The sequence below is a fragment of the Neovison vison genome, chromosome 12 (assembly GCF_020171115.1).
Source record: "Neovison vison isolate M4711 chromosome 12, ASM_NN_V1, whole genome shotgun sequence".
NCBI classification, from domain to species: domain Eukaryota; kingdom Metazoa; phylum Chordata; class Mammalia; order Carnivora; family Mustelidae; genus Neogale; species Neogale vison.
In genome coordinates this window covers 8805704-8826365 of record NC_058102.1, presented here as the reverse complement: position 1 = coordinate 8826365, position 20662 = coordinate 8805704, and the positions used below count along the sequence as shown (strand labels likewise).

The following is a 20662-nucleotide window of genomic DNA, read 5'->3' as shown; positions in this document are numbered from 1 at the left end:
AGTCCTTAAACAATAAGACGACACAGAACAGGAACCTCCCCCCACCCCCGCTGGAGACATTCAAGTTATCCAGCCTGGGGTCCCTCTTTCGAAGAGGAAGGATCTCAAGGGTCCTTGAGCCTGGGTCTACTGGCTCCAAAAGCTTGTCTTTGCCCAGTGGCCAGGAATCAGAGCGGCTGGCTCAGTTATTTCTTTCTGGCTTTTGCAACGGAGGCATCAGCTTTCAGAGGGGGAGATTTACCCACAGTCCCACAGCCAGTTTGGTAGGAAGCCTCCTGCCTGCGGGTCTAGAAGTCATCCTCCAGGGGCCTACCAGCCCGAGCCTGCTCCCTAGCCCCCTCTCCTCCTTCCTCAGCTGCACCCCCGAGGCCCTTCTCCCCGGATGCCTCCAGCCCTCTCCTGCCCATGCCCGCCGAGTTCTTTCACCCTGCTGTGTCTGCCAGCCAGAAAGGGCAGGAGAAGAGCCCTGGCACTGGGACCCTCCCCAAGATCGCCCTGCAGGGCTCCTGGGCATCCCTACGGTCGCCGAGTGTCAATTGCAGCCTCCTCCGGCAGGTATGGGCACTCCTCGTCTCCACGAGCTTTCCTGCTTGGGGGCGGGGGGGGGCATCTGAGTGGGGCCTTGATGTACAGGTGGAGAAGGAGGGGCAGGTCTGGGGGAAGGGAGGTCTGGCCTACATGGCCACCAGTACTGCACTGGCTGGGGCTGCCTCCTGGGCATGCAGAGGGCACAAAGCACAGAGCAGAAAGGCTACTCAGAGCCCACAGCCCCAGAGCTCGGAGAAGCAGGAGCTGCCCCAGCTCCCGTGTATATGGTAGAAGCAGAGCTGGTCCAGCGCTAGCCCAGCTGCTGGTCCCAGCTAGGTGCCTGGCTTTGTGTGAGGCTCGGGGGCAACAGATACAAAATCCTTGCCCCATGGCTTATGCTATACTGTTCAGTGCATGTGTTTGTTGCAGGGGTGCGAGAGGAGAGGGTAAGCCAAAGTAAGTGCGTGAAAATCATCTATTTGAGAGTGATACCTGGCTGGGAGAACATTGCCCCAGAAAGGGACTATGGCGGGGGGCGGTGGGGGCAGTTCTAGGCGCCGGGAAGGCAGTGAGGGGTGAGGTACATGGATGTCTGGGGAAGAGATTTCCAGGCAGCCTGGGGCCAGGGCTGAGGGGTCCTGGGGGGAGGGGGAGAGCGAGAGGAGGATGGTGAGAAGAAAGGTCCCAGAGGGCTGGAATGGGGTTCTCCAGCCAACACGTGAGTGTGTTTAAGTAAAGGGGGGGGGCACGGTGGCGCAGGGATCGCAGCAGGAGGCCACTCCCAGTGACCACCGACAAAGGCCACCCGGAAGCTGGGATGGGTGGTGATGTAGCGGAAGGGCCGTGGGGTCCTGGATGCATTCTGAGGGGAGCTCCCGAGGCATCGGAGGGGCTGCTGTGCCTGTGTCTCTGGGAGGGACAGCCTGCTCCAGCAGCGGAATGGGAGACACCTGCTGCGGGTCCTCAGCTGCCCCCCCTTGCCGACCCCTCCCCCCACCGCCCCCCAGGCCACAGGGAGCGACACGTCGTTGGAGGCCAGCCGCAGCAGCTCGGCGGGCAGCCTGCAGACCACGCTGGAGGACAGCCTGACCCTGAGCGACAGTCCCCGGCGCGCCCTGGGGCCCCCGGCCCGCGCCCCGGGTCCCCGAGCCGGCCTGTCGCCCGCCGCCCGCCGCCGGCTCAGCCTGCGGGGCCGGGGCCTGTTCAGCCTGCGCGGGCTGCGGGCGCACCAGCGCAGCCACAGCAGCGGCGGCTCCACCAGCCCGGGCTGCACCCACCACGACTCCATGGACCCCTCGGACGAGGAGGGCGCGGGCGGCCGCGGCGGCGCGGGCGGCGGGGGCGCGGGCAGCGAGCACTCGGAGACGCTCAGCAGCCTGTCGCTCACGTCGCTGTTCGGGCCGCCGCCGCCGCCGCCGGGGCTCCCGCCGGCCCGCAGGTTCAGCAGCACCAGCAGCCTGGCCGCCGGCCCCGGCCCCGGCCCCGGCCGCCCGCGCAACCCCGCCCGGCCCCGCGGCCTGGCCCGGAGCCCCTCCTGGGCGGCGGACCGCAGCAAGGACGCGGGCGGGGCCCCCTCGGCGCCCCCCGAGCCGCAGCCCGGCCCGGCGGAGCTGCAGCCGGCCGACGCGGCCAGCAAGCGGAAGAGATGAGGGCCGCAGGGGCCCAGGCGGGCGCCCCGTCCCACCGTCTTTTACCTCAGGAGCCAGGGGGCAGGCAGCAATACTTGGGCCACAACCTGGGCGTCGCGCAGGGGCCAGCCAGCCAGCGCCGGGCCGCCGAGAGGGTGGGCTTGAGCAGGGTCTGGGCTCGCCGAGGCCCGGCCGTGGCCCTGGCCGTGGACCCCAGCCGTGGTCCTTCCCGTGCATATACATATACATATATATATGCATATATATAGAGAGAGACAGACATATATATTTATTTATTTTTTTTACTGAGAGCTTATGATTTCCAGAAAGTGCTACAGTTGGAGGTGGGGGGGTTGCGGGCTGGTGCCCAGATATAGGGCTTTTGCGGATGCTTCGGACCCAGGCCAGACCTACCCCAGGGCGGATGGTCCAGCTGGGGCGCCAGCAGCAGAGCTCTTTGGGATCTCCCCCCGCCGGGGGCTGGGAGTAGCTTGGGAGACGCTCTCAGGCCTCTGAAGTTACTGTGGCGGGGGAGACAGGCTCAGAAGAAGAGGTGAAATTCAGGGTGCGTTTTTTTTTTCCTTTAAAGAAGAAACGCCGCTAAGATCCTCCCCCCACGTTTTGGGGTGTCTGTCTTGTTCCTGACTGTCTAGTTGTCGTGAACAGTCTTTTGTAGATGCCCCAGAGCACACTCTTAGTCAATCAGTTAGATGTCTTTATTTAGGAAAACCAGGGGTGAATAGTCGTACTTTCTTAGGGCAGGGGTGGGGGGTGGAGGGTAGCTCCAAGGCTGGGCAGGGTCTTCAGCCAGTGGGCAGGGCACTTCCAGGGGTAGGAGGGGAGTCTGCCATGGCTTTGCCCCTTAGGGAGGCCAAGGGCAGGCTTGGAGGCAGCTGGAGAGAGGAAGGGTAAAGGGTATTGAGCAGGGCATGCAGAAGCTTGGAAGTGAAGGGTACCAGCCTGGTCTGTGCCCACTAGGCTCCACTGCGGGCACTCTGGGCTAATGCAGGCAGTGGTGGCCATTACATGCCGCCTTTTATCTATCTGCCAGGTGGGCTCTGAGCCATGGTCATTCCGGGCGGTCATGCTCCCCCGGGGCCCCTGGACAGGTCTGCCCCCCTCCAGTGGAGTTCAGGGGAAAGCAGATTCAACAGGATTCTAAGCCCAGATGGGGGCACCTGCCTAGTCCTGGCACCAGCCTCACTCTCCCCACCCCCCGCTCCCCACCACTTTCCCAGGCTGCAGATCAGGTTTTACTCTAGCTGTGCTTCCCCAAATGGGTTCACAGATGGGTATTTTTTTCGTTGAATAGTTAACGCATTTATTTCAGTATTTATTAAGAAATAAACCGTACACCGAACCCATGATTTCACAGATATCGCTTAGGTGAAGGGGAAGTCTTCAGAAGTGAGTGGTTTTAAGGTCACTTTAAAGAAGCCGGTTGGGAAGGTGAAGGAAGAGGCCGTTGGTCTGCACACCCACGGGGTCCTGGGGTGGGAAAGGCTGCCAGTTCAGGAAATGCTACACTTCGAGCAATAACCCGGGTCCTTTGCCTTGGTGAGTTTCCCTCAGATGGCTTCAGCGGGGCCCTGCGGAGGGACCCTTGTCCTCGTTCCCAAACCCTGACCTTAAAGAAACTTGCCTTCAGGCCGGGCTGGTGAGTGGTACTGAGGGACTGACAGCTTGCATGGGCTCCGGGGACCTTCTGGGCGCTTGGGGCCTGGGCATGAGGCAGCGAGTGACTCAGCCTGTGTGGTCTGCAGAGCCCTTCAGAGCTGGTGTGGGGAGTGGGGAAAGGTGAGTAGGCCCACTTCCCGCATGAGGAAACTGAGTCCTGGAGAGGTTGAAGTGGCCAGCTGGGGATACCTCAATGCCCTGGAATTCTGTAGGGAGCCAGCACCTGAGTGTGGGGGGTATGAAAAAGTGTGCCCTGTGGTCAGAAGGAGTGGGTTCAGAAGGCAAAACCTGCATGTGGGTCTCCGCTGGCCCCATGGGGTTTGGCCAGCGTGGAGGTCAGACCTGCATCAGCCCTTCAGCCTCCGGAGTTTGGCTCTCCTCCCCCGGAAGTGTGGAGGGTGGACTGCTATGCGGACAGCGAGGAGATGCCCGAGCGCTGAACCCATTCCCAGGATGGCAGCCTCCAGCGGGAGGACTGTCTGAGCCCTCCCTCTCAGGGAGCAGCCGGACCTGGGGTCCTGTCCTCTTTGGCTCCTGGCAGCTCCTCAGCAGGGTTGGCGGAGGCTGGGCCCAAATCCCAAGCTCTCTGCTCCCGCGAGCCTTGTGCTGCATCCCTTGCCCTGCTGTTTTGGGACGGGGGGAGCTCCTCCAGGGAAGAAGAGGCCCTGGGTAGCTCAGCCTCACCTTCCCTCCCAGCCTGGCACTGGGCCCAAGCCATCGTGGCTGGAGGGGGAGCCACACGCACATTAGGTGTGCAAGTCAGCATGTTCCTGGAGGGACGTGTGTGCTGGAACCAGAAGAGGGACATGGGACCTAGAAAGTCTGAGTAGAGGACCGATTGAGGTTCAAGGGTTTGGTCTGTGACACTCTCAACAGCGTCCATTTTCCGGGCCTGGGTGTCGTCTTTTTTGATCTGAGGGGCAGCCTCTAGCAGTGTGCATGGCTGTGGCTAGGCATAGTCCAGAGAAGTGACGTTCCCGGCCTCACCAGGTGATGGGTGCCTGGGCAGGGAACATGCCCTGGTGTGTGCGACATGAAGCCATCCTTTTACCCTCAGCCTTGTGGTCCCAGAATGAGCAGACACGTGGCGAGGATGGTCTAAGCAAAGGGACTGGCCCTAGCAAAGCTGGGCCGGACAAACTGGGGGGAGTCTAGAAGTGGGATCGGCTGAAGGTAGAGAGAAGCTTGCTCTGGGGTGGGAGGGGCTGTGGTTGTGGGAGAAGAGGCTTATTCCCCAGGGTTGTGGGGGGGCTCCAGGTACTGTTCCCAGGCACTGGGTTTGGTTTCTGGGAGCTACAGGAGTTAAGGGGTCCAGGAAGCCGTGATCGGCTGGCTAGGACAAGCCAGAATGAATGGGGGTTGGCTGAACGGCCCCTCTGCCCTCCTGACCCTGTGACCTCTTCATCACAAAAGCACAAATGTACCCTAAATCCCACAGATCTGGCCCCAGGGAGAGAGGGGAACTTGATGTTGGATACCCCAAGCTATCTGCTTGCAGGGCTGTGCCGAGTGGTGGCTAGCAGGCATCTGCACAGATGGGCCCGAGACCCAATAGGGCCGTGGCCCACTCTGGCCAAATGCTCTTCCTGTCCCCTGCCCAACCGTCTTTGCCCCTGGTAGCTCCCCAAAGGATGAAGCGTGCACAGTACCAGCCCACTGGCCTGTCTTCCCCCCAGATCCTTCCCTTAGAGCCTTCTGTTTTCTAGGGCCACCTCTGGCCCTCTTTGCTGCGCTGTGTAAGGGCTTGGGGTCTTAGAAGCCGCTCTTTAGCCCAGATACACATACTCTTTTTGTCTTTGTGCAATAATCAGTGTTCCTGGTGGAGCCTGGCTTGGCTAGGGTCTGGGGAGGAGGCAGAGGCTGCCACCTCCAAGAAGCCCTCAGCCTGGGCCCGCCACCGTGACTATCACACTCCGAGTGGCTGTACAGTTTCTACGGTGTGAATGAACTTCCCTCCTAGTTGCTGACGGCACTGGTCCCTGCTGGTCCAGATGGCCCAGGCGTAGAGAAACCAAGTGGCAGCTGCCACCATGTTGTTTTGAATAAAAACCCAGAAGCCTATTTCAGAAACTTTCCATGTGCCTGTGCTATTCTTTCTTTCGTGGGGTGGGCGCTGAGCTGGGGGTTTCCTGGGATGGGGTGGTGAGAGGTTCTCCATCAGGCTCCAGCTGCCGGGCTTAGGGTGTCTAGGACCTAGAAAGGGTCCTCTCATGGCTGGGGTCTGCTGCTCTGGGGAGGAGGCAGAGCCTAGCTCTGAGCGGAGCCTAGCATGAGCTCTGGTCCTGTGGCTACGATGCTGGGCTTGTGTGGGAGGGTCACACGGGAGTAATTCATAGTTGACTCACTCTTGGCACTGTTAATGAAATTCATATTCTAGGTATTATTAGGATTCTCTTGGCTGAAAAGACAAAAGCCCAACTTGAATGAGCTTAACAATAAGAGAAAAAAGCCAGAGAGAGTGAGATAAGGAAAAGAGAGAAGAAAAAAAAGAAGAAGAAGAAGAAGAAAACAACTTAGTGGTTTGAGAGAATCTGGCTTCAGGTATAGTCCGATCAAGCACTCCAACTATGTTACTAGGACACAGTCTTTCTTTGCCTCTTGGATCTGCTTCCCTTTACATTTACTACCCTCCTCTTCTAGTGGCCACTGGCAACCCAGGCTTAGGGCCTGTCTACCCATCCCTTGATGGATGAAAGCTTCCCTCCCTGACAGTCCAGCCAAGTCCATGGACTCTCATTGGTTTTCCTGGGTATGTGCCACGGAGTTGGCCAGGCCTGAGCACTGGGATCCAGGGATGGGGGTGACACACCTGCCTAAGAGCAGGAAAGGGACAAAGTGCCCGAGGAAGGTTGCTGTGCTCTTCCTGGGAGGAGGGAATACACCGGGGCTGGAGTTTTGTCCCTGGAAAGGGCTGTTGTCATTGCTGCCCTCCTTGGTGAGGCAAGAGGCCCAGAGAGGTCTGGAGAGTGGGCATCAAAGGGCTGTGAGAGTAGAACATCTGAGCTGGTGGCTTGAGAGTAGAACATCTGAGCTGGTGGCTAGAGGGCCTACCCGTCCCCACCACCTCGTCTGGGCCTCTTGACCCCCATTCCCCCTTATGTGTCCTTTCTCTCCTTGGTGGCATGGCTGGGCAGGGACACAGGGACCTCGGGTTGGGGTATACCTCCAGTGCCGCACCTCCATCTCTGGGGCCCCGCCCACTCTGGAGAATGGGGGGAGCTAAGGCTACCCTTTGTCCTCTCGCCCCTGCTGTTGAGCTAATTGAGAAATCACCGTCCAGGTTCCAGAGGGACCCGGATGCTCTGCTCCAGGTGACTGCCAGCCTGCTCAGAGCCTTGGGCTTTCCTGCCCCGGGCGTCTCAGGGGGAGGCCGAAGAGGCCTTTCTACTGGGATAAGGGGGTGTCTGCCTCCCTGGAGACAAACGCCAGGAGGGAGGGCGGAGTGGGAACTCCTGAGTGTGGGGCCCTCACCTGTTGGGATGCCTGGGTCCGTGACAGTAGGCCCGAGCTGCTGGGCTGCCTGCCCTTACCCAGACAGGGATCGTACCCCCATTTTCCCAGGAGGAAGCTGGACAGGGCAGGCCCTCTACAGAGTAGGCCAGGGCCCGAGTCCGAGTGTGGCCCAGGCCTGTCTGATCCACACGGCCCGGGGCAGCCTGCGGCCCACCCCGAACCTCATTCCTCAGCTGTGAGGCCTGGTTTCACTCCCCAGCTGGCGATCTCGGGCCTAGAGGTCCCCGGGAAGCCCTGGCTCCTGGGGGAGCTCCCTGGTTCCAGACCCTCCTGTCCCAGACCCTTGAGACAGAGCTGCTGGCCTACCCCGCCTGGTGCCTGAGACTCCACGTATCCCAAACGCTGGCTGGCAGCCAGACCTGTCCTCGGCTGCCCTTCCCCGGGTCTTCGCCTCCCTCTGTGGGCCCCCTGTGTGCCGCCCAGCCCGAAGCTCTACCCCCAGCCCACGCCTCTCTCTCTGCCTGTCACCGCGCCCGGCTTCGAGCCACGGGGAGGGCCCAGGTCCGGGTCAGGAGAGGCAGGTGTGCGGGGTCCTGCTCAGCTGACGGACCAGAGGCCTCAGGCTCCCCGCTGCTTTGTCCCCTCCACCAATCCCTGTGAGGACGACGAAGTGACTAGCGGCAGCTCGCGGGTCCTGAGCCAGCCGAGGGCTGGGACCACAGAGGAGATTCCGGTGTGGCCCTGCCTGTGGTTCCATCCACATGGGCCCCACTCACAGGGCCCGGGCCCCGCTGCTGGTGGGACCAGTACTGGGGGACACAGGTGGTCACCCTTTGGCTGAGTGGGCACCCGTTTACTCTCGCTCTCCCAGCTCTGCCTAAACACTGCCATGGCCCTTTAACACCTGAGCCTGTACGCAGGGTTCTGTAGGACCAGGCCACTGGCTATCCTCTCCTGTTCCCTTTCTCCCCTGCCCCTGGCTAACTCTTAATATCCCTTCAGGCCTCATCTCAAATGTCACTTCTTCCAGGAAGCCTCCCCTGCGGCCCCATGGCTTTCTCTGCCTCCTGACTGAGTCCCAGCCGCTTGGCAGCCCCCACAGCCCCTCCTCCCAGCCCAGAACTTGGTGCCAGGCCGAGACTCAGCAAATGTCAGCTGCGTGCTTGTGTTTTGGGAGCAGAAGAGACTTTGAAAACCAGCTAAACCCGTCCCTCATTTCTCTACCTGAGGCAACTGAGGTGCGGAGAGACAGAATGGTGTGCTCTGGGTCACACGGGGAGGCAGTGCAGGGGTGACCGTCACCTATAGGGCCCCCGGGGGGCAGAGCGCTGCTTTGCTTTCCTCTCCCTTACCCGTTAATAATGGGATTAAAAGCAAGTTGCTGCCAAGGAGAGAGAACGACCTAAAAAAACAACGACCCAAGAACTCTTGAAGGGAAGGACAAACTTCAGCCATCAGCACTTTTTACTTTGACCTGAATTCATGAATTTTAACCAAATAAGCACCGGCACGTTAGGCAGTAATGCATGTACCATTATGCAAAGCCACTATTATGGCTGTAATGAGAATCAGATTCTGACTCGGTGGTGGCCTTCCAGGAGGGAGGCCTCCTCCAGTTGCCTGTGCTGTGACCTCGGATTGCCGTTGCCATGGGAACGCGGCTGCCTCGGGATTGCATGGACGGGAGGCTGGTCCTGTGGGGAAGGGCGCAGCCGACAAGGCTGTTTCCTGGACAGAGGCAGCCCGAGGCCCAGAGGACGGTGGACAAGCCGCCAACTGGAGGCGGTAGGGTGGGCAGACTGGGCAAAGCCACAGTGCCCGCAGGCCCCCCACATCCTCCGCTTCCCCTCCTCGACTGCCCCTCCAGGAGACATCCCTTCCAGAAGGCATTGGTTGAGCATCTACGTGCAAGGCTACGTGGGAGGCCTGTGTCAGGTGCTGGGATGTAGTGACAGGTTCCGGCCCCCAGTGAGCCGGCATCTCAGCATGGGGGGACATTTAATAAAGAGCGAACAGACACATGAGCGGTTTCGCAGCCTGGGAGGGACTGGGGGAGGGGGAGGGTCCTTCCTCTCGCGAGGTCAGGGGTAATTCCCCAGGAAAGAGTCCTGGGAGCCAAGGCCTGAAGGAGGAGAGGGACACAGCCGTGCGGAGGCGTCAGCGAACCTTCAGACGGTAGGAAGGACAGAGAACGTAGGACTCACGGTTAAATTTGAATTTCACAGTTAAATTTTATTTTATTTTATCATTTTTAAAAGATTTTTATTTATTTATTTGACAGACAGATCACAAGTAGGCAGAGAAGCAGGCAGAGAGAGAAAGGAGGAAGCAGGCTCCCTGCCGAGCAGAGAGCCCTATGCGGGGCTCGATCCCAGGACCCTGAGACCATGACCTGAGCCGAAGGCAGAGGATTAACCCACTGAGCCACCCAGGTGCCCCTTCACAGTTAAATTTAAACTGCAAATAATTTTTTAGTGGAAGTGTGCAGTACTGGGAACACATGGACACCGAAAAGTAATCTGTTGTTTATCTGAAATTTGAATTTTTGTTGGCTGAATCTGGCAAGCCCAGACGAGAGGGGAAGGGACCTGCCAGGGTTGTGGGTGGTAGAGGTGAGCTGCACCCCACCCACACATCTGCCCTCATTGCCCTGGGAGGCTGCTCATGGTCTCCCTGCCAGTTTTGACCTTAGGTCCCCTTTGACTCTGTGCCTGGGAACGCCCTCTGACCCTGTCCCTGCCTGCCCGACCCAAGCGAGGCTCCCTCTTGGATGCTCTGGGCCTCCTCGTGCCCCCAACCACCAGCGCGGCTTCCTCTCCATCCCCCTGACTCCTGCCTCCTTCACAGGGCTCTGTGGTCCTCAGCCTGCAAGCCCCACCTTTGCCACATCGGGAAACATCCTGCCCCTCCAGGCTGTCCCCACGCTCTGCTGACTCTCGCTCAGCTCCTCACTGTGTTTTTGAATGAGCCCTGTATGTTTTTGTATTGGGGTAAAATACACCTCAAACTTACCATCATAACCATTTTTGAGTTTACACTCCAGAGGCATTCGTGCTCACACCCCTGTGCAACGGGCACCAGCATCCATCTCCAAAATTGTTCATTTCTCCCAGCAGCTCCCCGTCCCCTCCCCCACCACATCCGGCTTTCTGTCTCCTTGACCTTGACTCCTGGAAGTGAAGTCACCTGGGGTTTGTCCTTTTGCCACTGGCTTACTTCACTGAGCATCAGGTCCTCAAGGTTCACGCGCGTCGGACCGCGGACCACATGTCGGTTTCCTTCTGTCTTTCGGCTGCATGATCACTGCCGGCGGCCGGGCCAGGTTCTGGTTCTTTGTTGAGGAAAACACCTGGGGAGTTTCCACCTTCGGCTGTGAGGAGTCAGGCTGTCACGCTCAAGGTGTGCGGATGTGGGCTTGAGTCCCTGTGGGCAGGGTTTTGTGTGTGCGGCCGTGAGTTGGATCTCTGTGCCACACGGTCAGTCCCTGTCCAGTCCCTGTCGAGTCCCTAGAGGAGCTGCCCTGCTCTTTCTGCAGCTGCTGCACCATCTTCGAGCCCATGTAGCCCCTCCCTTGGATGCGATGATGGGCAAATACTAGGCAAGCTCGTGGGGAGCTCGTCGATGGGATTTTTGGCCTCCTCCCCTTTCCATTCCCCTCCCTGTGTTTTTGACACTCTTGTGCCTCAGGGGCGGTGTGTGGCTTTCCCTGACGGTGCTCAACACCTCCTGGCTTTTATTTCCGAAAGCCCAAAGCGGAGCTTGCTGAGTTTCCGGGGAGGGAGGAAGACAGGCGGGAAGGGTGAGGCACGCCCAGCCCCTCCAGCAGATGAGCCCAGAGCTCCATGCGGGTGGGGACTGGGTTGTGGTCTGACCCTGCGGGGAGCATCCTCCTGGCCGAGAACCAGCAGTCTAGAAGGATTGAGCCGTGGAGTTCCGCAGGCTCAAGGGGCCAGTGATCTGCCCCCTTGAGCCATGGAGTTCCGCAGGCTCAAGGGGCCAGTGATCTGCCCAAGGCAAACCCTGGGTGGTGGGAACAGCCCCAGGAGTGAATGCCTTGATTCTGGGAGAACAGAGAAGTGGTTCTTTATGTTCTGAGCTCCTGGGCTGAGACGCCTCCCTCCACACCTGCTGCGCGCACGCGGCCATCCTGAGGTGATCAGGTCTCCTTTCCCTCTGCGCAGCTGCGGGGGGACCCAAGCCAGCTCCTGCTGCCTGTGGCAGGGCAGGGGGCCAGCTGGCAGCTTCTGGGGTCTCCTTATCTTCGGCCAAGATGTAACCCCTGGAGGATGTGGCAGCAGGAGTCCGGTGCTGGAGGGGGGGTCCCCCCAGGTGCGGCTGATGACGTTCTCTGTTGGCTCCGTTTCAGTCTCTTCCTTCCCTTGTCCCTCGGGCTCTCTTATGCCCACTCCTCCCTCTCTGTCTGGGTGTCTCTGTCCATCTTTCTCTCTGACTGGTCCTCTGGTCCCCTCTGCTGCCTTCTCTGGCCATTTCCCTCCTATTTACAAGAACAGAAAGCACAGCTCGGACCGAACCCCCAGTCCAGGCTCTCCGAGCTCGCAGTCCCCGGGAGGGAGCCTGCTCTCCTGCCCAGCGAGGCCGGGGGCAGGTCGCAGACTGGATCTGCTTCTGTGCTCTGTTCTCACATGGTTATTTGTGTCATCAGCCCACTGAGTGACCAGGGCCCAGGCCCGGAGTCACCCTTTCCGGGCCAGTGAGGGGACAGCCCGCTGTGCTGGTGCTGACAATGACGAGCAGTCTCCTGGACAAACAGAGCCACCAGGACTTTCCAGCTAATAGCAGGAGGAGGTGAGCCCCTCACCCCTGCCCCAGGGCACCCCACTGGGGTGTTCCCCATAAGCACTTCTTCCTGAGGAAGGCAGAGGCAAAGGTCAGGACATCAAGGCCCTGGTCAGCTTTGGGCGAGGGAAGAGCAACTTCCTGCGTGGCCGGTGAGGGACACAGACCCAGGTCGGGCACTGTGGTCTTTTCCCAGAGCTGGATGTACGTTTAGAGAGAGCTGCCATGAGGGCTAATCTGGCTGGTGATGGGCAGGCCACGGTGTCCCTCCTGAGAGTGCTGTAGGCAGCTTCTCGGCCAGTTCACAGCGACTGCGCCTCCTGGTCCCCAGGCCCCAGTGTCGTGCCCTCCCATTGCGTGTGGGCTGGACCTGGTGACTTCTTCCCAACCAATAGCAAATGCAACGGGGGTCACTTCTTCCACCAAATGAGGGTCACTTCTCCCACCTGAGCTAGTTCAGCTCCGGGGATGTCAGTCTGAGAATAGGCCACTAAAAGCTTCTGGCTTTCTCCAGACCGGTCCTCTATTGTCCGATGTCACTTTCTCTAATGAGAGCTGGCTGGTGTGTTGTGAGCGGCCCTATGGAGAGGCGACCCAACAAAGAATTGAAAGGTGCCTTCCTCCGGCCAACAGCCTGGGAGGAAGAGGCCCCCAACAAGCCTCCGTAAACTGAGCTTGCCAACAGCCACTAGAATGAGCTTGGAAGCGGGTCTCCCCCATCAAACCCGGAAGCGACCCTGTGGCCCCAGCCACGAGCCGGGTACAGCTGTAGGAACCCAAAGAGGACCAAGTCAAGCCTTCAGAAACAATGAAATCAGAAATGTGTTGTTTTAAGCAGCTGAACTTTGCAGTGATTTGTCTTGTAGCCGTTGGTAACAGATCTAGGTACACACTGTACTGTGTTACGGGGTCACGTCTTCAAGTATGTGAAATGCTACCGCAGACAAATTAATGTGGGAAAAAATCAGAACAGTGGTGGCCTCCTGGGAGTAGAGGTGCGACTGATTGACAAGGGTCATGAGGAATCTTTCCGGGATGATGGTAACATCTTCTGTTCTGACGGGGGCTTCTGCGACACGGGTATATGCCTTTGTCAAAATTCAAATGACTTTCAAGATTTGTGCATTTCATTGTCTGTAAATTTCACATCCAAAACAGCAAATGCTAAAGGATTTAGGGGAACCTGGACTGATGTCTTCAGTTTGTTTTGAAGGGCATCAAAAAATAAGATGGCACAATGGGAAGATATTGATAAAGCAAGGGAGAATTCTACCCTTATAGTACATGGGCGTTCACTAAAAATCCTTCCGACATTGCTGCGTGTGTGAAATTTTCATCGTAAAATGTTGGGGGAAAATAATTTATTTAACAAATACAGAGTGCTTCATGGGAGAAAATTCAAATAGTAGCATTGTGGCTGGATAATAATTGTAATCAAGGTCGGTTTCGTGCGAGACACCCAGTGGGGCTCTTTCATGGGCCTGACATCATTCTTACAGCTGGTGCACAGGAAAGCAATGATGCATCTGAACTTACAGATGGGGAAACTGAGGCATGGGGGAGCCACTCCATCAGGGTCATGCAGTAAGCCAAGTGGCAGAGCTGGGATTTCCCCGGGTCTGAGTCCTCAGAAAGGTTGAGTTGTGTCAGCCTGGGGGTGTCCTTTCTCTCTCTGCCTCAGTTTCCCAGTCTCTGATATAGAGATACAAATGGCCAGGAGGCACTGTTTGGCTCCACCTGCCCTCCGTGAGAGGCCGGACTCCTTTCTCAGACACCTGCCCGGGACTCCTGGGTGCTTCACTCCCACGCAGGGGGGTCCCGCACATGGAGGTGAAGTTGCCTCACCACCCACTGGGTTCCACAGGGCCTCACCTCCGTCTTCCCTTTCGCAAGGACGAGGCTGCTCACGCCATTCGCAGCCCTGACTCCAGAGGAAACCCTTGGGGCGCCTCCTCCTGAAAGTATCAGGGAGGCCCTGGCAACACTTCCCGGCATGCACCAGTCCCCACAAATATGCATTTTCAGCCCATGTTTCTTCCAGTTCAGAGAAGCAGGAGAGGATAATAGCATGACCCATGACTCTGATGTTTCCCTCCACCCCACCACGCCCCCAGAATAACATTCATTGTTATGTGTCCCATGTCCTCACAAGCCTCTCCAGGCAGGGACAGAGGGTCAAGAGGCCCACCTGCAGGGCTGACCCAGGGACCGGAAGCTGGTCATGCACTTCTCGTGTACCTGGGACTTCTCGGTCCTTCACCCTCACGTCAGTCTGGAGAAGTGGGTGTTGCTGTTCCCTCTTCTGTGGTCAAGGCAGTGGAAACGCAGAGAAGCAGAGCGACCTGCCAGGACTCCAGCCCTGATGAGCCAGTGTGGAGGGCTGGGTTCCTTCTGGCTGGCTCTGCGGATCGTAAGTAGACTACGGGGGAAAATAAACTATCCTTTCCAGGTGTCTGTGGCCTTCTGAGTATTCTTAACAGTCAGTTCATGGGCTAACCTGTGTTCACAGCTTTCCCGCTGCTCTTTAATCCTGAAAGCCCAGAGGCTCTACTCCAAACCTGGGTAACCAGAGGAGGAGGAAGGGGAGGAGAAGTTTCCTTCTGGAATGTAGGGTGGTGACCAGAGTAGGTCCCCATGAGGTCAGAGGCTGGTCCAGGCTGTAGGGAACTGGGAAATGGCCAGGACTCTGTGCGCTGATGGGCTGATCGGATCCCCGCACCCTGCGCCCCAGGGCTCCACCGGCAGCCATGGATGGAGCTGGGTCCGTGATTCCCTCCCTCAGCTCAGGCTCCCTCCCGGCTCCGGGACTTACATCCTGCAGAGCGTGGGCCGAGGAGAGGTGGGGAGGAGAAGATGATGGGTTTTGAAGTGGCCCTTTGTTTCCCCAGAACCTGGCCTCCCGGGTGGGTAGCCTTGGAGTGAATGTGAAGTGGGCACAACCGCCCAGTGTCCTGAGGTCATTTGCGATGCTGGGGACAGGCATGCACCACCTCTCTACCTCCATTCCTGCCATTCCCAGGGCTGCAGGGGCTGCTCGGATATTCAATTTTGGGTTGGTGGGAGTCAAGCTGGGGGGGGGTGCGACATTCCAGAACAATTCTCAGCCTCTCTCCTCAGCTCCACCCTCCCTTGCCCCCAACGCTGCCTGGCGGTCCTGTCCACTCCGCAGGCTCACTGGGGACTGTCCCAGCTCCCCGCTGTCCTCCCCACCTGAGCAGGGTCTCCCTCCCTTCCCTTCTGTCCTCAAGTGTGCAAACTCCCAGAACCAGCCCGCACATCACCTGCTCTGAACCTGTCCGTGGGATCAGACACACCCCCGGTCTGGCTCCCACGGTTTTCCTCCTGCTCCTCTTCTTTGGGATGCTCCGAGTTGCCATCTTATAGGTGAGTGACAATGAGCTGAAGGACAGGGACAGCCCCTGCAATTCTTGAGACCGTGGTCTGGTCAAGGAGGACGGGCAGCAAGTGAGAGAGCACAGTGTGCCTGCCAGCTCCCAGCAGGGACCCTTCCTTGTCCCTGTGGGCTGTACCTCACAGAGGGTAGGGGTCCCGATGCCTGTCCTTTGGCCAGCCATGTCACTGTAGACCCTGACCTGGGAATGTCGCCTGCTGCCAGGCAAAGACTCCAGAAGCCGCTGTGCAAGGTGCCGTGTGTGGAGATGAGGTTTTCCAGCATAGGGCAGGCCTCGATGCACTGCCAGCTGGGGTCTCCCTGACAGGTGGGCTGTGCTGCCCCGAGAGTCCTCCCTTGTTCTTTGTCCCCAGTTTGCTTGTTGGTATCGCTGGTCCAGCTGGACAGGCTCTGGAAGCTCAGCCTGAATGGGCTGCTGCCTGAGTGGCCACAGCCCCTGACCTCAGCCCCACTGTACCTGTCATCCCCTTGTCCTGGGATCCCCTGTGTCTGCCTCTGTGTCCTCAATACCTAGGGCTTCCTTGAAAGCCGGGCCACATCTAAGTGGTCTGGGGGCTCGGGGGCCAGACCCAGGGCCAGACCCCAAGTGCTGACAAGACAGGGAAGGGAAGAAGGACCAGGCCATTATCCCCTCGATGATGCCAGTGAGCCCCCCTGCCTCTGTGACAGGCAGTCCTGCCTCCTGGGAGCCGGGCCAGATTAAACCCTCAAGTCCCTAAGCTCTGAGAAGATTATGTGTATAATGGCGAACTATGGAACAATTGTTAAGTGAGACTTGAATTTTGAGAACGTGGTGGCCTGGGGTGTTAGTGATTCCTGCTGACAGCTACGGTGCCTAAAGCCCCCAGTCCCGCTCATGTATCGTCTGCAATGGTGGACGGTCCCTTCCGCAGCGACTCGGGATGCAGACGCATCCGTTGTGGGGCTCTGCCGTCCTCACCCTGAGCATCATGTGGGAAGTTTTCCGGGGCTTGCCCTGAAATGGTCACACTGGCCAGAACACAGTCATGTGACCAAGCGTAGCTGCAAGGTGGGGACCGGGGATAGGGTCTAGCTGTGAGCCCCAAAGGAAGAAAAAAAGGTCTGGTGAAGAGTTCTGCTCCAGTCAGACCTACTGGGGGCAAGGGGATGGGGAGACAGAACACTCTCTGGCTGGAAAACACTGAAAATGCAGGAATAGGTAACACAAACCTTATTCAATGCACAGCTAAGTTTGGAAGGAAGGAAGGAAGGAAGGAAGGAAAGTTCCTGAGAACCAGAAAGGACTGGTGAGCCGACCCCAGAATAGGAAGCAAATGCTGACCTTTGGGGGCACCCCCCCCCGAGGCATTTGCCCTGAACAGGAGCCTAGAACCTTGGATTTTTACTGCAACGTAGGGAACCGAAGACCTTATTTGGTCTTGAGTTCATAAATGACTGATAGTAGGAAGTGAGCCCTTCCCCTCCAGCTGAACTTAAAGTGATTTGCACAATGTAAGGGACACCTCTAAAAACCAAACTATCAGCAAAGAAAGACAAGGACACTCATTTGTCCTGTTCTGCAGTAAATAAAGATACATTTCTTCCTAAGAGTGTGTCAACGCAGGTTGACCTTCCCTGGGGACAGGGGTTCAAACTCATCCACTGAGTGGTCCAGAAAACCCCAAGCCAATGAATGACTCTAAAGTGATGTTGGGTTGGCAGATTCCCCTGCACACGGCTGGGCCACCCTCTCCTCTTCTGGGTTCCCCGGGGTCCCCGAAGTGCAGCATCAGTCTTGCCGTCTCCAATTACGAAAACCCAGAGGCCAACCATCCGCGATGACTCATGGTCAGCGCACACCACACCTGCAAAACTAGATCAAAGAAAGAGCCAAGTCGAAGTTCTAGAAAGAAAAATGGAAAAATGGAATAACTGAGACATAAAACCCATTGGATGGCTAGGTTGAATGGCAGCAAATAGACTCAGCTCAGGAGGGAATCAGGGACAAGATGGGGCGGAAGCGGTGACCAGAATGTGTAAAGCAGGACAGAAGAAAATAATACGGAAAATAGGAATCGCAGGTCAGGAGGTGGGAAGTTCGAGCAAAAAGAAATGGGGCCCATCCACCTGGAGTTCAGGAAGGAGAAGACAATGGACCAGAGTCATGATTCAAAGGGATCATAGCGGTGAATGTTCCAGGATTGATAAAAGATATGAATTTCAAGCCAGGAAGCATAATAAATCCCAAGCGAGGGATGAAGAAAAAATTCTGCACTAGGAGCCATCATGGGGACGCAGGACAGCAGGACAGCAGAAGACTCATCAAGAAGCCGGAGGGAACAGACAAAATGAACCATACCTGAATGGCAGACAGAAACCAGAACGTAATATCACCGAAGACAAAAACAAACAGAACAGTTTCGAGTAAAACGGGAGGAAGAGACCTTCAGACAAAGGCGAGTGAATGCAGTTCTCCAGGCCCCTTGCCAAGATCCCCATCTAAAGCCCAGCGGCTCCTGGAGGAAGGGGGGGGGCGCGTCCCAGAGGCAAGAACAGGAGCAAAGGGGCAGTGATTTTACAGAATAATGTCCAAGCAAGGGGGATAGAATGGGTAAAATGTTAGCGAGATTCTGGTATTTCCCACGATGATCATTTTGATGCTTTTTGAAGAAACACGAAATATCGAATTCGTTCACAAATGTTTGGGCTTCTCCTGCCCAATCTGTAGGATGACAGGGCACCTGGACAGTGGCCAAAGGAGAGAATTTCCAGGACATTGGCTCCCTCTGTGTGGGAATGCCCCCACAGTGGGCGGTTCTCACCGAATCACCTGGAGGGCTTGTTACTGGCTCACGTGGCCAAGGCCCCACCCCCGAGTGACTGATGTATTCTGAGAACCTCCATTTCCAAAAGGCTCCGGGTGCTGCTTGTCTCAGACCAAAGTTTGAGGAACTGCCCTAGCCTAACGGTATCCAAGTCTCTCCAGTCTGTTGCAGGGTTAACATGCCTCCTCCGGGAAGCCTTCCGGCATGCATGCCTCATCAAGCAGGGACTGTGTTTTCATCGCTACCTGCTCAGAACAGAGCAGATACTAAGTCAATTTTAGTTGAATACCTAAATGACTTTATGAACCTCAGAGTAATCCACTCAAGATGTCAGTCACACACACACCCCCCCCCACCAATTTTCTCTTCACCAGAGATACTGGATCTCTACGTCTTAGTAGGCCTTCCCGAGGGCTGCCTCTGGTGGGTGCCAGGCCTGGCACTGGACTCCTATTGGTTCTGCTGCCTCTTGCGAGGGACCCATAGGGTTCCCCAGGGACTCCTGCCTAGGCACTGTCTGTAAACATGGGGTTTCTGGTCCTGGGAGGCTTCTAACCACCCCACCCTGCTCCTGCCCCTGATGCACCTGCTCCAGTCTCCACGCTGAAGGCTATGCCCCGTGGGGGTTGGTCTACGGTCCTGCGTCAGTTCTTCTCACCCCTCCTCTCCACTAAGGCTGTCAGTTGCCTGGAGTGAGCAGAACGCCACGGGCAATTGGTCCCAACGAGCTTAAGACATCCCCGTTCCAGGAGAAGGCCCTGCTGACAGGAGCAGCGGGTGACAGGCTCCGGCTGGCTGCTGGGAGCCCCTCGCCCCCCAAGGGGGAGGGAGGATGGTGCGGGGCACACGGAGAGGGGGCAGCAACCGCCCCCGCCCCACCCCGGGAAGGGCTGGAGTTTCTGACCCTGCCCGGAGAAGCACCCAGAGGATTCAGGGGTTGGGGGGCAGGGTGGGGAGCCTGCGGGTGCCCAGGGGCTGATTTATGAGGCCAGATGAAGAAGACCTGTGGCCTGTCCTTCGTCGCCAAGAGATGAGTCCCTTTGCCGGCCTCTGAAGGGCACAACCGTGGAGGGGGAGAAGCTCTGCGGAGCGCGGTTCAGGGGAGTCATGGGTTGAAGCAGCTGAGTTTCAGGAACGAAACCTTGGCTAGGAAATCTGTCGAGGCTGGAAGCCAGCTCTGGCAGGAAGCGATGGTCCTGCCTTCTTGGATGCAGGTGATTCGACCTGGTGTGGGAGGCGCACGTGGGAGAGGCGCTTGGCCCCGGGTGCGGGGGTGTCCTCATCAGAGTCAGCTCCAGACCTTCTCCCTGAAGTCTGAACCGGCGGTGTGATTGCCCGCCTCTCTCTGGGCCCCCCAATCCCCACCGGAGCCCGGAGGGCTGCCGGGGCTCCCACGAGGGACACTGGTCTGAGGCCGAATGGCAGTACAGCGTGGGGCCCCTCTCCCCTGAAGGCAATGGGCAGGCACTAGGGCGGGCATTCAAAAATGGGGCAGGTTGACTCCAGAGCCCAGCTGTTTGGGGTCCCTGACGGACTGACCCGTGGGGTAAGCCCTGGGAGGTCAACCTTGCCACATTTCCAGGAATCTCTGTGACGCACCCCGGAGCCCGGGGAGGTACGCTGCCCCTTGGGACTCCTAGCTCTCCTGGGTGAGCCGTGTGAGCTTCCCCAAACTAATCTCCACCTTCACAGTCCCTCCCTCGGCTCCCTAGGCGGCAGCTGCTGTCCCCACGCAGGGTCACTTGCTGAGTAACTGGACGGCGTGTGCCAAGGAGCGCTTCCTCGCTGAAGGAAACAGCCCGTGACTCAGGCTCTGACTCAGTGCCCAGCCCGGGTGGGCACAGGCTGTGCTTGCTGGGGACGCCCGGGAGGCGGTGCGGGGGCCTGGGGAGCACGGGCTGCAGGGCCCCGCGCAGGGCCTGCTCCCACCTGCCAGCTCCCTCGGCAGCTTCCGGGCTTTTGCCATTTCCCTTGGTCTTCATGAAGCCCTGGGGGGCGGGGACCCGTTCTCCCCATTTTGCAGTGAGATTGCCTAGTGTCCAGGGAGCTAAGGTTATGTAAAACCCTGGTCCTGTTTTGTTCTCGGTAGGTGCCATATATGCCTTGAGCCTTCCAAGCCCCAGCACCGGCTCTCTGGGTAAAAAACACAAATTTCCCCCTGAATGGCTCTCTAGGGAAGTTCTCTATGGGCCCCCAGCACAGCTTGTCTGATGTCCTCTCCCTGAACAGTCTGACCCTGCCTCCCGTCCTGACCACCTCCCGGCTCCTCCCAGACCAGCCACCAGGGCCTGTGTCCCCTCCCCCTCCTGCCCTCCCTCTCCACCCCCTACCCTCCGCCTCTCCGCCTCTCCCCCCCACGCCCCACCCTCCCCTCACTAAAC

The 20662-nt window shown here is 58.2% G+C and overlaps 1 protein-coding gene across 1 annotated transcript in view; it reads left to right on the top strand.

The window, feature by feature from the left end:
- CACNA1I (calcium voltage-gated channel subunit alpha1 I) overlaps positions 1 to 2316 on the top strand; it is a 112404-nt gene extending 110088 nt beyond the window's left edge. The window contains exons 36-37 of the mRNA XM_044226297.1: positions 356 to 555; positions 1536 to 2316. Of these exons, the coding sequence (XP_044082232.1) occupies positions 356 to 555; positions 1536 to 2177 (842 nt within the window). The 3' untranslated portion in view covers positions 2178 to 2316. The remainder of the gene's footprint in view (positions 1 to 355; positions 556 to 1535) is intronic.
- The last annotated feature ends 18346 nt before the right edge of the window (positions 2317 to 20662 follow it).